Source organism: Brienomyrus brachyistius, chromosome 4 (genome assembly GCF_023856365.1).
Source record: "Brienomyrus brachyistius isolate T26 chromosome 4, BBRACH_0.4, whole genome shotgun sequence".
Taxonomy (NCBI): Eukaryota; Metazoa; Chordata; class Actinopteri; order Osteoglossiformes; family Mormyridae; genus Brienomyrus; species Brienomyrus brachyistius.
In genome coordinates this window covers 12,241,711-12,256,152 of record NC_064536.1, presented here as the reverse complement: position 1 = coordinate 12,256,152, position 14,442 = coordinate 12,241,711, and the positions used below count along the sequence as shown (strand labels likewise).

General features: G+C 39.8%; 1 protein-coding gene across 1 annotated transcript; it reads right to left on the bottom strand.

Moving 5' to 3' along the window:
- Positions 1 to 3,117: 3,117 nt before the first annotated feature.
- LOC125740215 (phthioceranic/hydroxyphthioceranic acid synthase-like) lies at positions 3,118 to 13,788 on the bottom strand. Its single transcript, XM_049011097.1, has 7 exons — positions 13,663 to 13,788; positions 12,540 to 12,622; positions 11,558 to 11,711; positions 10,775 to 10,935; positions 10,454 to 10,660; positions 9,761 to 9,942; positions 3,118 to 9,608 (listed from the first exon to the last, which is right to left on the bottom strand). Exons 2-7 carry the CDS (start codon positions 12,595 to 12,597, stop codon positions 4,158 to 4,160), a joined length of 6,213 nt encoding a protein of 2,070 aa, XP_048867054.1. The 5' UTR covers positions 12,598 to 12,622; positions 13,663 to 13,788; the 3' UTR covers positions 3,118 to 4,157.
- Positions 13,789 to 14,442: the final 654 nt, after the last annotated feature.

Here is a 14,442-nt window from a genome sequence, read left to right as displayed (position 1 = left end):
TTTTTTTGTTCAATAGAATTAGGGTTACATAAACACATTTGGCTAACAAACTTAATATTCCATGTTCAGTGTTATTTCTCCACAAAAATGTAATGTTTTATGTAATCAGTAAGATACTGATTTTCATTACAAAATTACCATAATCATTACCAAAACACACTAGTCATTTGGGTGTTTAAGAAACACCACAAAAATGTCATTGGAAATATATTTTAAATATGACCAATAAAGTTAAGTTGCAAGCAGAATACAGGCTCGGTATACAACGAGTTTATACAGATCCTTCCAGACATTTTGTAAAACGTTAAAAAACTTACATGCAAATGTTTCTAAAGTTAAACCACAGCTGGGCATTGGTTTGTCAGGGCATATATTCATACATCCATTTTCCGAACCACTTATCCTACTGGGTTGCAGGGGGTCCGGAGCCTATCCCAAAAGCAATGGGCATGAGGCAGGGACCAACCCAGGTTGGGGGGCCAGCCCATCGCAGGGCACATTCACACACATTCCTACGGGCAAGTTAGCAAGTCCAATTAGCCTCAGCATGTTTTTGGACTGTGGGGGGAAACCAGAGTACCTGGAGGAAACCCCACGACAACATGGGGAGAACACGCAAACTCCATACACACGTGACCCAGGCGGAGATTCGAACCCAGGTCCCAGAGGTGTGAGGCAACAGTGCTAACCACTGCACCACCATGCATTTCATTCAATATCACAAACTTAATTCATGGCAAATAAATTTCTTATATATTTGTTTTGGCATTACACCCATCTTTATTTTTATTAAAAATATTTTTTTTTATATTAATCTGGCATCAAAGTAGACATTGCAAAATGCAGTTTGGAACACTTGCAGAAAGATTATAAAAGTATATAGTAAGCGATGGTGCCAGTTTGTTTTGATCCCAGATATCTGATCACCAAAGTCTTGGCTGCATGAAGATGGTGTAGGGTAGGTGCAACATTCAGTTTGATAAATAGATAAGAAAAACCTAACTAACATCACTATTTCTGGGCTCCTTTCATTGAATATGTAGCAACTTTCATGTGTATCAGCGTTTTTAATTCAGTCTGTATCACAGCAGGTTTTTGTGGGGCATACAAAAAAAAAGAATCAAACTTAGGCTGTATCCCTGCAGATGTGTAGATACCATGCATCTTGTCCGATGATGACTTCCACTTCTGTCTCTTGAATGGTGCACTTCCATGTAACAATGAAGTCAACTGTGAGAGCTGAAGCATCTATTCGCAGCTACACTTACTGCTGCGCTCGCAGTTATGGCTATAACTCTCCTCTGTTGTTTGAAACCTTTGAAGCACCTCTTTCCCCCAGGTGAGCTAAGTGAAGACACTGCGTTTGTGTGTGAATTTCCAACAATTCTGTCGAACAGCCCAGTGCACCTGATACTGCCTTATCGCGGCATCCTTACTCTTCATCCTCTTCTGCAGGTATGTCAATATATACCACATGATCATACCAGGTTATGCCCAGAATGTGCTGTAGATACTAAAAGTGAAAATCTCCCAGCAAGCTTAGAGTGAAGATAAAAGTCTTTATTTTGAAACATATTTTTTCTGAAACTGCTGCAGAAAGTGTACTTGATCCTGTGATATATTTCCTGATCCTGCAGTCTCCTGAGGGGATGTATTCTGGATATTTGAAAGAGGAAACAACTGCGACTGGCTTCCCATCGGTTGTGAATACATGGACCCGTGACAGGGGTGATCAAATTCGGCTCATACTGTGCAAGGGACCTATATGGACAAAAGCACTGGCACACACCTCTTAATCACTGAATGCAGGTGTTTCATTCAGACCCATTGCCACAGGTGTACAAAATCAAGCACCTAGCCATGCAGTCAGGTTTACAAACATTTGTGAAAGAATTGGTCATTTTGAAGAGCTCAATGAATTCAAGTGTGGAGTCATAGGTAGGATCCCACCTTTGCAACAAGTCAGTTTGTGAAATTTCCTCCCTGCTGGATATTCTATGGTGAACTATAAGTGGCATTATTAATGCAGCCTAGGGGAAAGTGAACATAAGCAGGGATAGCCACAGTTCCCAGAGGCTCGGAACGTCTTAAAGAACATGTGCAATGAAAGTGATTCTCAAATAGACTGTCTACAAGCCTCCAATCAGGGATCGTATCTATTAGACAAATATGAAACGTAATTTTACAGCTATGACTCACCATGAAGTCCTGCAGGATATGATGAAAATGCGCAATAACATTGTTCAGTATTGCGATGATGACATAACTTGCAAAACATAAATATTAAAGTGCCCATACTATAATCTGCATATTATAATTAATAAAATATATCGTTAAAAACAAAATATATATTCATAATCTAATAAAACATGTTGGTTATAGTATCAAAATTATTATAAAATAAATTGCTTTTCTTTATTTAAACACAAATGGTACATTTGCCTTAGGCCACGTCGCAAAACAACTTCATTCTAAGATGTCCTCGTCCGAATGCGATGGCTTTGGTCTCGATCCTCCACTTTCGGCAATTCGCGTATATGGTGGCAACTCCAACCGTCACTCGCAAGAGCTCAGTCCGCGCGAATGAACTCGCGGTGCCTAATTGTAGACTGATTACTTAAATAAAAGAAAATCAATTCCGCTGCAGTCGGTATTGTTCATACGCGAACTGAACTCCTTCAACAACACCTTCAAACAATATGACTAACATAAATACCAAATACATGGTAGCTTCCCATACGATGCACCAGCAGGATCTCCGCCATTTGTCTCTCTTCTACCACACACCGCTCTACCGTTCATCTCTCCCTCTCTTGCATTTGGACCCACCCTCCAAAGACAGCGATAGGTCTAACCACCATCCATCAAATTAAATAACCAATTGGTCTTTGTCAGTCACGTGTCTGCTATGTCTGATACGCCCCCACCCGCTATTTTGAGTGTATCGCGAAGGTAAACACATTTGGTTAACAGACTTAATATTTCAATATTTTTTTCTCTTCAAAAATGCAACGTTTTATGAAACTTTATCAGTAATAAGTTACTGATTTTCATTACCAAAATGCACCAGTCATTTAGGTGTTTAAGAAAAGAAAAAGAGTCAAGAACACCACAAAATGTCATTGGATGTATATTTTATTTTAAACATGCTCAATAAAGGTAAGTGGCAAGCAGAACACGGGCTCGGTATACAACGAGTTCGTACAGATAGATCCAGACATCATGTAAAACGTTAAAAAACGTACTTGCAAATGTTTCTAAACTTAAACCATAGTTGGGCATTGGTTTTTCAGGGCACAGCACACAGTGGCAATCTTATCCAGCATTACGGTTTATAATCTATGCACGCGAATATATACATACATGCATTGATAAACATGTCATTAGAGATTTGCTGTTTACTTTTGTCTTTAGAAAGCATTCACTCTGTAACACTAATTTAACACGAACAAATTAACTCGTTTCTGATACCCTCCGTAGTGAGGCTGGCTTGCTAGCGTAGGTTAACCAATGTGAAAATACCGACTTTAGAAGAAAAAAAAGCATATTCAGTAATATTACTTAAACAAAAAAACATCTTAGTTGCCTTCATGAGAATGCCGAGAGCAAACACGCATTAAGGGAGATGTGTTGAAAGTGATCTTCATTTGTTTTACATAAAACATGATTAAGCATAACTCATTAAAAAATGCAATAGAAAAGGTTAAAGCTGTATCAACTGTATCAACGAGTACATATTAAGATACCCGTTTTGGCATTTAAACTTGAAGAAAAAAATAATAAGTTGAGCGCAATAACTATGCAACGTCTACACTTTGGATTTAATTTGACCCTCACAATCATGGCACCAATTTTGGCATTTAAACTTTAAGAGAAAAAAATAATCAAGTGTCATAATCAAGTAATTTAAATAAAAATACACAGTTATAATAAGTGATCCCAGCTATTGCAGATTTTTCATTATTGATCAAACTGTGTGATTATAATTAACTGTGATTAACCAATATTCATATTAAATCTCTGACAGTGTTCTTTGTAAACCATTATTCATTATAACGTGTGTAAAGGGTCACTGCAACGTATCAAGTGCATCAACAGACTTAAAATCCTAAAACAGGAACTACTGCTGAGCAAAATATTCCACACCTACACCAAAACTATTCCTGTATCTCTGCCGTTTTGTCCCCCATTAAAAGTGAAATTAAGGAACTGACTGTGCCATTTGGGTCAAGGATCACTACAAGAGGAACACGGATTTGTCTTTCCTGATAGATGCGATTCTGCATGGTCATTGCCAGCATCGAGTCAATGCCCAGGGCTACAAGTGTCATGTCATCTCCGAGTTCTTCCATTTCAATGTTGCAGATTTCACAAAGCAAACATTTGACATACTCCTCTGATGTAGTGGGACGAGTCACATTCAGGTCCATGGAATTGAGATGCTTTGTTTTGTGGAGTATTTTTTCCATTAATGGAAGAAAGCGTACATTCATAAAGTTATTGAGGTGCAAGACGCTGCTGAGTATGTTTTTGAAGCTGAATTTGCAAACAATTTGCTGAGCGTTATTCTGGAGCAAGCATCTCTCTAGGCTTTCGTGGACCTCTGATACATTCATTACAAGTAGCCCCTTATCTTCCAAAAGTAACTGCAAATGCGCCTTGTCCAACAGGAGACCCAAGTTCAATGGCCCCCAGTTAATGGTCTGCGCAGCAAGGCCAAGTTTTCGCCGGTAATGGCAAAACATGTCCATGAAAGAGTTGGCTGCAGCATAGTTTGATTGAGCTGCATTGCCAATGCCTGATGCAACAGAGGAATAGCACACAAAGTAGTCTAATCTGAAATCCTTTGTTGCATGATGCAGATTCAGCACCCCATTAACCTTGGGTCTCAGAACTTTGAAATAGTGTGACTTATGAAGAGCACTAATCATCCCATCATGCAACACAACTGCACTATGGAACACTCCTTTAATTGGAGAGGAAGGGAATTTCCGGCTGACGTCTTGAACTACTGCTGTGACGTCTGAAGCAATTGAAATGTCACACTGTTTACATGTGACAATGGCTCCATAAGCATCCTGTATGGCATCAATCTCCACCTGCATTTCATGTGTAGGTTTCCTTCTAGAAAGGATAACAATGTGACCTCCTCCTCGTTTAGCAAGAAACTTAACAGTTTCGAACCCCAGGCCAGAAAGCCCCCCTGATACTATGTACACAGCTTTCTTAAGAAAACATAGCTTTTCCTCCTCATGCACAGGTATTTCTGAAATTTCCTTCATTTTCTCATCAGCTAGAACAATCACAGGCAGTGTCTTTGAATTAAAATAGGATTCAGGCTCACTATTTTCAGAGACTGCTGTCTGGAAAGTATTGCATTGAAAATGGAAATCTTTTGAGCTAAAATGAGCTGAGGTAAGCCACTTGGAGATATTTTCCCTCTGACTTTTGAGGTACGACTTCTGTAAGATCTGTTCCACTTGAAGGATTTCAATGCGAACATTGTCATTCTCATTGTTCAAGATAGTTTGTGAGAGAGCGGTTGGCACTTTGCCACCACAGACTACAACAATCTGTCTGACCTTAGAATCGTTACAGGCTTGGGCTACAGAAGAAACATCTACTGGAGATAAAAAGATGAGTGCATCATACATTCCACTAGCTTCTGTGGCCACAGTCACATTCCATCCACCTTTTTTCACTGCTGCCGTCAAAACCTGAGCCAGATGCGAGTTACGTTCTGATGAAATGATGCCCAATACTGATCCATTCTGCTTCACTTCAGGCAGCATGCGACGCAAGATCTCCCAGGATATCACAAAGTAGGACATGCATGGAACATCTACTGCAAATGAAAGCATGTTTGAATTGTAGCATGCATATTCTGGAATCCTGAGCTTGGAGGATGCGACCACTGGGTAGCAAGAAACAATCTGATCGCCAACTTTAAATTTAGTAACATTCCTACCCACAGCTGTAACTATACCACTGAAGTCAAGAGCTAGCAGGTTGTGGTTCTTAGAGCTATGTTCACTCCAGTAGAATGTCTGACCATAATTCAAATCTGATAAACTGACTGGAAAAAAGTCCGATGAGTGGACGCAAATTTTACTGAGCTGAACCTGAACCATTTGCTCTTTAACTTTGGTATCGAGATTACTGAAGGGAATGGCTGACAGGTTTGTAACCCGGTAAGGGTCAGCAGTCTGTAATGTGAAACACTCAGACTGAGATTGGCGAACACTTCTCTTGTCAAGAGCTTTGAAAGATGTATTGGAAAGGGTAAGAGAGTAAATCTGGCCTTGGCTTACAGTGACCTCTGGATATTTTGCAGAGGGGTAAGAATGAATCACCTGACTGAGAGCTTGAATGTCATTTTTTGAAAGTGACCCAACATCAATGAACTGGAATGTAATAAGTTCCACCTCCACTGCAAGTGATCTGGTTAGGCCACTAAGCACGAAACCGGGAGTGATCTGATCGACTGTCTTTTCTGTTGATCTGTAAGTTATGACTCTGATAGAATGGGGGAAATTTTCCTCAGTAAGCTTGAGCACAATTTGCCGGAAATCCTCACAGCAGTTTACCAAGTGCTCTAGAGTACTTTCTGTATCCAGATCTGTGATGTTTCCGATACCCCACATGAATAAGATGTCATCATACTTCTTTTTGGGGATATCAAATTTTGACAGAACGTCAACAGCATTCCTATTTGATAATTCTCTCTCATTCTTTGGTAGCACATATGTCGAATCTGGGTGCAAATGCTGTTTTAACTCCTCAGCTAACCCTATGTCATCTGCAAACACAAAAGCTTTGCATTTGTTACTGGTGCTTGGCTTCTCTTCATCAGTTACATCAAATTTGTTTTCAAAGAACAAATCTTTGACATCAGAAGGGTCACTGCCAACGTAAGTGATTCTCACATGTTTAAGCTCAGCCAAAACCTGACCCTTCCTGTCTAAGAAGTAACCGCATAAATCATAGAAGTCGGCTTCACTCTGAGTTTTGCGTATATAGAAGAACATTTCTTCCTGTAGAGGTTCAGATATTGTTAAAGAACCCACCGATGATGGGAACATTGGTCTTGCCCATGATCGACTTTTTCCAATCACTGCTGCCATTTGCATGAAGTAATCCAACACTACTGGGTGGATGCAGTAATCGTGAAGATCATTCAGAATTTCATCTGGAAGTTTTACAAGGGTGACAACTTCAGTAAACTCTTCTCCACAGTACAGATCTCCAATGTTTCTGAAAATCGGGCCATATTGGAATCCCATCTGACTGACTGTGTCATAGAATTCCTCCGACTGCAAAATTGAGGTGCATCTCTTTAAAATATGATCGAGTGAAACATTCTGTCTCTTTGCTGTTAATGATGGCATATGCTTGATGCTCCCAGATGCATAAGTTGCTGAGGAAGAATATATTTTAACACTCTTTTCATTCTCTCCTGTATCAAGTTGTACTGTTATTGCAGGAGAATTATGGCTCAAAACAAATGGATTTTGAAATTTTATGTTTAGGTCCAATGAATTGAGGGGGACCTTTGGTTTTGAACTTGCAATGAAGGATGCTAGAGCCAGTTCAACATAGAAGGCTCCTGGGATGATTGGGACACCATTGTTTTTGTGCTCATAAAGATAGGATGCTGATTCAGAAGTCACGTCGCAAAGGAAGCTGTTGGGACCTGTGCTGGTGAGCACAGGATGCCCACTTCCATTGCCTGCTTGTGCTTTGGCAGACAGACTTTTCTTGGTTCGGTCAAATTCATACCTTGGGTACGGTGTTGGCAATGTCTCGTACCCACGGTAAAACTGTTCCCAGTTTACTGGCACTCCAAGTTCAAATAGTCTGCACACAACATTAAGCATTGCTACGTGGTCTTTTTCTGGCTGTGCAGTGGAAAAAACAATAGTGTCTTCTCCCAGAGTCTCTATAATGTTCCTTTGTAAGGCTGGTCTGGGCCCAATCTCAACGAAAATTACATTTTTCCTTCCCTCAGCTGCTGCTTTCAGAGTCTGGTCAAAGAGTACGGGCTCTCTTATGTTTCTAGCCCAGTATTTTCCAGTTGAAAATTCCCCTTTGCAAAACGCCTTTCCTGTCACTGTGGAAAAAAGCTCTGCTACTGTTTCATTCTCCTGCAAAGATCCTATGCTCTTTTCTACTTCAGTCAGAATGGGATCCATTATATGACTATGATAAGCTGTAGTGACATTCAAAACACGGATGAACAAGTTTTTGTTTGGGAAAGAGCTTTGAAGCTCCTGTTGAAGCTCGTCTACCGCATCTGCATCACCCGCTAAGGTACAAGACCGAGGGCTGTTCTTCGCAGCCAAGGAAATCCTTCCTGTGTAAGCAGTAAGTAGCTTCTCAATTTCTGACACTTCTATGTTTCCGACAACAAGCATTTTCCCGGAATTCGCCCGACTTTGCAAAGAACTTCGAAAATTTATTACTTTCACTGTATCCTCCAAGGACAGGAGACCAGAACAATGAGCAGCAGCAACCTCACCAACTGAATGCCCAATAATTGCATCTGGCTTGATACCCCAGTGTGTTAAGAGACAGTTAATTGCAATCTGAATGGCCAAAAGAAGTGGCTGGACCTCATCTGCTTCAGAGAAATTACCATCACTCTCCAACATCTCAAAGATACTTGTTTGGCTGTACTTTTGGAAGATGCTGTCTATTTCCTTAACTTTTTCCCTGAAAACAGGCTCTTCCCTCAATAATTGTTTACACATGCCTTTGTATGTGACCCCATTTCCACAAAACACAAAGACTACCTTAGGATCTGCCTTTGATGGCACAATTTTTCTTTTGAGCGAAGATTTCAGTTGTTCTTCTAAATGGCTAAGAGAAGATGCCAGGAAAGCTTTCCTATATTTGTGTTTTGCGTGAGTTCTTCTACATGTTGACGTATATGCTAAATTTGGGAGATGTACAGTGTCATCAGAGCTTATCTGTTGAGCTGTGCTCTCCATCATCAATGTGAGTGACTTTTCACTGCTTCCCGAGAGAGTGACAATTACAGGCAAACGCTTTGATTGGTTACTACAAACCGTCTTGTGCTCCCTCACAACTGCATGGGCATTTGTTCCCCCAAACCCAAAGCAGTTCACACCTGCAGCCCTTCCAAATGGACCACCCACTTCCCACTTTTCTGCTGACACTGGAACTTTCACTCGTAATGCCTGGGCATCAATACTTGCACTGTCCTCAGAGTAGAAGACTGAAGGAACTATGACTTCATGGTGCATCATCAGAAGTACCTTGATAAGTCCTGCCACTCCTGCTGCAGACTCTGTGTGCCCAATGTTACCTTTCACAGAGCCCATACAAAGTGGTGCTGATCCTGCAGATCTGCCTTTGGCAACGACTGTAGAGATGCTTTCTGCTTCAGTGGAATCTCCAACCAGGGTTCCTGTCCCATGAGCCTCTAGATATTGGATATGAGATGGATCAATGTCCGTATAAATCACTTGCAGTAGCTCCTTCTGCTGGACCACAGATGGCTTGGTTATTGGAGTGACAGAATGGCCATCCTGGTTCACAGCGCTTGTGGTTATGACACCCCACACATGGTCAAGGTCACTTAGAGCCTGTTATTAAAAAACAAAAAAATAATGAATATTGATAATGGATGCCGTTTGTCACAGTATAGTATTATGTCACAGTCTGCATTTTGCTGCTTGGGTTTTGGTTCATATCTTTTTGGATGAAACAAAACATCTTGTGTAGAATGTTAGTTCACCTTTTTGAGTGGCTTCAGTAGGACAATCCCACAACCTTCCCCTCTCCCATAACCATTTGCATGCTTGGAAAATGGCTTGCTAGTTCCATCAGGAGAGATCATCTTTGCTTTACTCAAAGCAACAAAGGTCCATGGCTCCATTATGTTGCTAACGCCGCCACAGAGAGCCATATCACAGTCCCCTGATGTAAGGAACAAAGGAAAGACAAGGTTTGTCACCTTATACCCAAAACTATGGAACACCGCCTCCTATGTCTACATATAGTTTGGAGAGACTTTGATGTAATGGATTTTCGATTGAGCTAACAAATGCTACAGTACTTAGCTATGCTGCAAACATAACTTGAGATCATTCTAGCACTGATTTTTATATACTGTGGATAAAAAGAAAGACAATTGTGACTGTAAAACAAAAATTAGAATTAACTGGGGGGGGGGAGAAATAAGATTATCTTTGCTGGATTGCATGATGAGTTGTGTGGAAACATATTTGCATAGCAAAAGAGTTGCAAATGTTCTACTGCAATTATGTCAAAAACAAACTGAAAGTTGAGACTTTTATACAGAGGCATTTTAAATTTCAACTCAGTTCAATGAATGTTTCTCAATATCACACACAACCTCTTCCTTGTTATTTCACTGAATGAAGGGTAAACTCCATTGCACTTTATTATACGTGAAATAAGGCATTACCGTTTTTTATAGCCTGGACGGCAAAGTGCAGGGCTACAAGCGAGGAGGAGCAGGCAGTGTCAATGGCCAGAGAGGGTCCAGTCAGGTCGAAAGTGTAGGATATGCGATTTGCAGCGATGCTCATTGCTGTTCCGGTACTATTGCGATGAGTTATTACATTTGGACTGATGGCTGCTATTGATTGCTCATAATCCCGGTTCATGAGACCTTCCAAAAATCAAGTCAAAACATCAAAAGTGGAAAAACAAAAGTACAGATGTGTCAGAATTTAAGTGATAAAGTAGAAGGTTGATCAGGTTTTGTGTACAATATTAATGTTACCTATGAACACGCCTGTGCTGGTCCCACTGACTTTCTCCATTGGAATCCCAGCATCCTCTAGGGCCCTGTAGGAACATTCTAAAAGGAGCTTCTGCTGAGGATCCATCAGCCCAGCTTCATCATCATCAATGTTGAAGAACTTGTGATCAAATTCATTGAACCTGTAGCAGTATCAGAAATGCTACACTGTTAGCTTTTTGTTTCCAGTGCTCATGTCCTCACAAACCTATCTAGGGTTAAGATCATATTATACATTAGTTTAAAGGATCAAGTCAGTAATGAGCCAGGATGTAGTGGTAATATCAATGCCAGAAAATACAATCCATCAAGAATCAGCTCCTATGGTAACATTTAACTTACATATTAGTCATCTACAGGATACCATCTATGCTCTAATGATAGTCTAATTCTAACTAGTAACTTTTACAGGTACATTTCATCTCTGCATATGTTCAATGTTTTTGAGTAAATAATGCATGAGTAAATACAAAAAATCGGTGAGGAGATTAACACAGTCTAGAACTGCGATTTCAGGAGCTCTTCAAGCCACAGCCTGCATGTTAGGTCACAGTTGTAACCTTTCTGATCCATTGGGCTCATCAATATATATCATATTACACTGCAAATGGTAAATTAAAAAGTTAAATGTAAAAAATTCAAGTGCCAACTGGTTTTTTTTTGTTGAAAACATGAAGTGCATCGCTAATAATTTTATATGCAAAATGCGTCTGTCAAGAATTTTGGGTTTCAGTTTTCTTTAACACAAATACTGTGCCATCTTACCCATCGATCAGGGAGGCTCGTTCTGTACAAGATTTGCCTGGCTTGCTGTCGTCAGGATCATACCAATGGGTGCAGTCAAACCTCTCTTCTGGAATCCGCACCGCACAGTTCCTTCCTGCCTGAAGAACCTTCCAGAAGTTGTCAAGTCCCTCTCCTTAAAAGAACATAATGTTATCAATTACGAACAAGGTTTATATTATTATGAGTAAAGTTTTATGTAACTGTGGGTGATGTACATATTCATACTATACAGAAAATAAGTTTGATCTCATTCTCTATCATTTGCAAGTAGCCATTTTAAACACTGTATACAGTATCTCTGTGCTTTGATTTACTGCAATTCCATGGACTCTAGACACTATGAAGGATCCTAACAGAAATGAATCAATTTGGGCGAAGGAGTCAAGCTGAAACACAGTCAGGCATGTAGGAGATGGGTGTGGAGAGATTCTGAAGGGTCATCTACACATTACATGACCATCTTGCCTAGAGAAGTGGTTGACAGTCTCCAGCTGTAGTGCTCAAAGCAAATCGTCCTATTTCTCATAATGCTGGGTCATCCTAGCTGCCATACTACAACAAGCAGAGCACATAGGACTTACTACATAAGTAAATGTATTAGTATAAGTTTAAAGACTATCCCGGTTCAAATACTGGAAGCATGACCATAATGTACAGACACCATAGTGATGGTCTGCATCATGAGAAGTGTTACAAGGACAAAGACCTTAAACCAGCAATATACCGGTGCACCCACACAGAACCACATAATGTTGTACATAAGACACCAAGTATCTCACAATTTCTACTGGTGATGACTGCAAAGACAAGGTGGAGAAATTTCCTTTTAATACTGGAAAGTGTTGTTGGGTAAGCTGGTGTCTACATACTGTTTGCCATATAATGTTTATAATTAGGCAACGTAGCTTTTAGGTAATAGAATTAAACAGTCAGTTGATAGAGTACTAGAATGTGTTCTTACCGCCTGGAAAATTGCAACCAATGCCGACAATGGCGATCTCTTCCCCTGTGACACCCATGCTGGAACCTCAATCCATACAGATCCTGGTGAATGGGGGGGGAATAAAAATACCTTAGGAGAAGCATGGACATGACTGGGTCCAGTCACTAGGGGCTACAGCCAAGAGGATTTTAAGCCTAGCTGTCACAGCATGGTAGGGTGCAGACCGGAAAAAAGCGATGATCAGTTTATGTCTCCAAGAAAAATGGGATTTATTCTATACTACACTGTAAAAACAATGTTAAGAAATGTTGTGTAAAGAAAGGCATGCTGGCTCAACATAATGGCTTTGATAAAAACGAAAAATGAGTTTGATCAATTAATTGAATAGTTCCTATCATTCTGCTTTAAAAGTTGCATTAAAGTGAACTTATTTGATCAACGCAGAGCATTAAATTGTGACATTTAAATACAAATTTGCATATATATATGGAACACCATATTGTTCAAAATGAAACAAAAGTATTTATAAGTAAATGAATAAACAATTAAACGTGCCAATTTATTTTTAAATATTAAATAAAATGTAATTCATAATAATGCTGTCTTCTACTTCAGACCTTTACTTTCTATCTTCACTAGACAGTCATAATTACTTAAGTTAAATACCATCTCAGTGATATGTCTGTAATATGTATGCCCATATATACATAGACAGTCTTACGTCGAGTTTTGCCTGATCCAGTCACGTCCGATCGCATTTACGTCCGAGGTCCATAGTGAATAATATATATTACTCGAGAGTCGCCTGAAAGCGGACGTTGTAGGACGTTTGTGGGTGAAGCGCTCTTAAATACAACGTGTTTTGAATTTACATTTACATTATTATTTGCGATTGAGTACTGTGTGTATACTACAGTGCTGAATTTAATATGTTGCCTCTCCCCTTTAATTATCGAGATAAGTCCAGATTGACTGGCGTCTCGTGGGTGCAGAATGGGAACACACGTGGACGCAAGGCTGAATATATTTTATACCTGTATCTTAACACAATAATACAAAGCAATAATACATGATTTTATCTTCATCCAAATATGTAATGAGAATAGGAAAACGGAAAGCGAATATTAATATGAAACTTTACCTGGAATGGGTTGTTTTTCTGATGACGCAACAATATTGAAGCGCTGTCCAGGTTCAGGATGATAACTTAAGCCGGTAACCTTGAGGCTTTTATAGCTCTCATCGTAGCATTTAGGGGCCATTTCCACTATGACGAGACATAACATCTTCCAAAGAAACATACTAATTTCTTAATCGTTGATTGGCAACAGTGTGTGATGCAATAATCTGAGATCGCCAAGGAAGTGAACAATAAATAAATAAATAAATAAATAAATGACAGAGCACTGCATATACATAAAAATGCATCTATTCCCCCCACTGGAACCAGAAGACAACTTTGTAGATACCACAGTCTGATACCAGTTGAATCTAAATGGTTTTGTGGCATTCAAAAAACGTAGCATTAATATGGATTAACCTGTTCCCAATGCTTTTCCAGGACAGGTGCTCATATCTCATGCATCTGATTGCAATGTCTATACATTGTCTATGTCTTTGTGTAAAGTGTGATTCACCCATGAGACAGTATCCCTAACTCTCCTCAGGCTCTTCCAAAGCCAATGTGAACTTTATTGTTCTCTCACCATATGCCAGTATCGTCCAGTGTAAGACAAGACATTGTGCACAGACAGTAAGGACAGTGCAACATAGGTAGTGAGCAATATGCCAGTACAATCATCTACCATGATATACACAGAAGCACATTAAATGCAGTGTAACTGGTTTAATGCTTAGTTTGAGCCTCAGTTCGGGATGGGAAAGCTCTGTGTATTCAGACCATCAAATGACACATCTAACA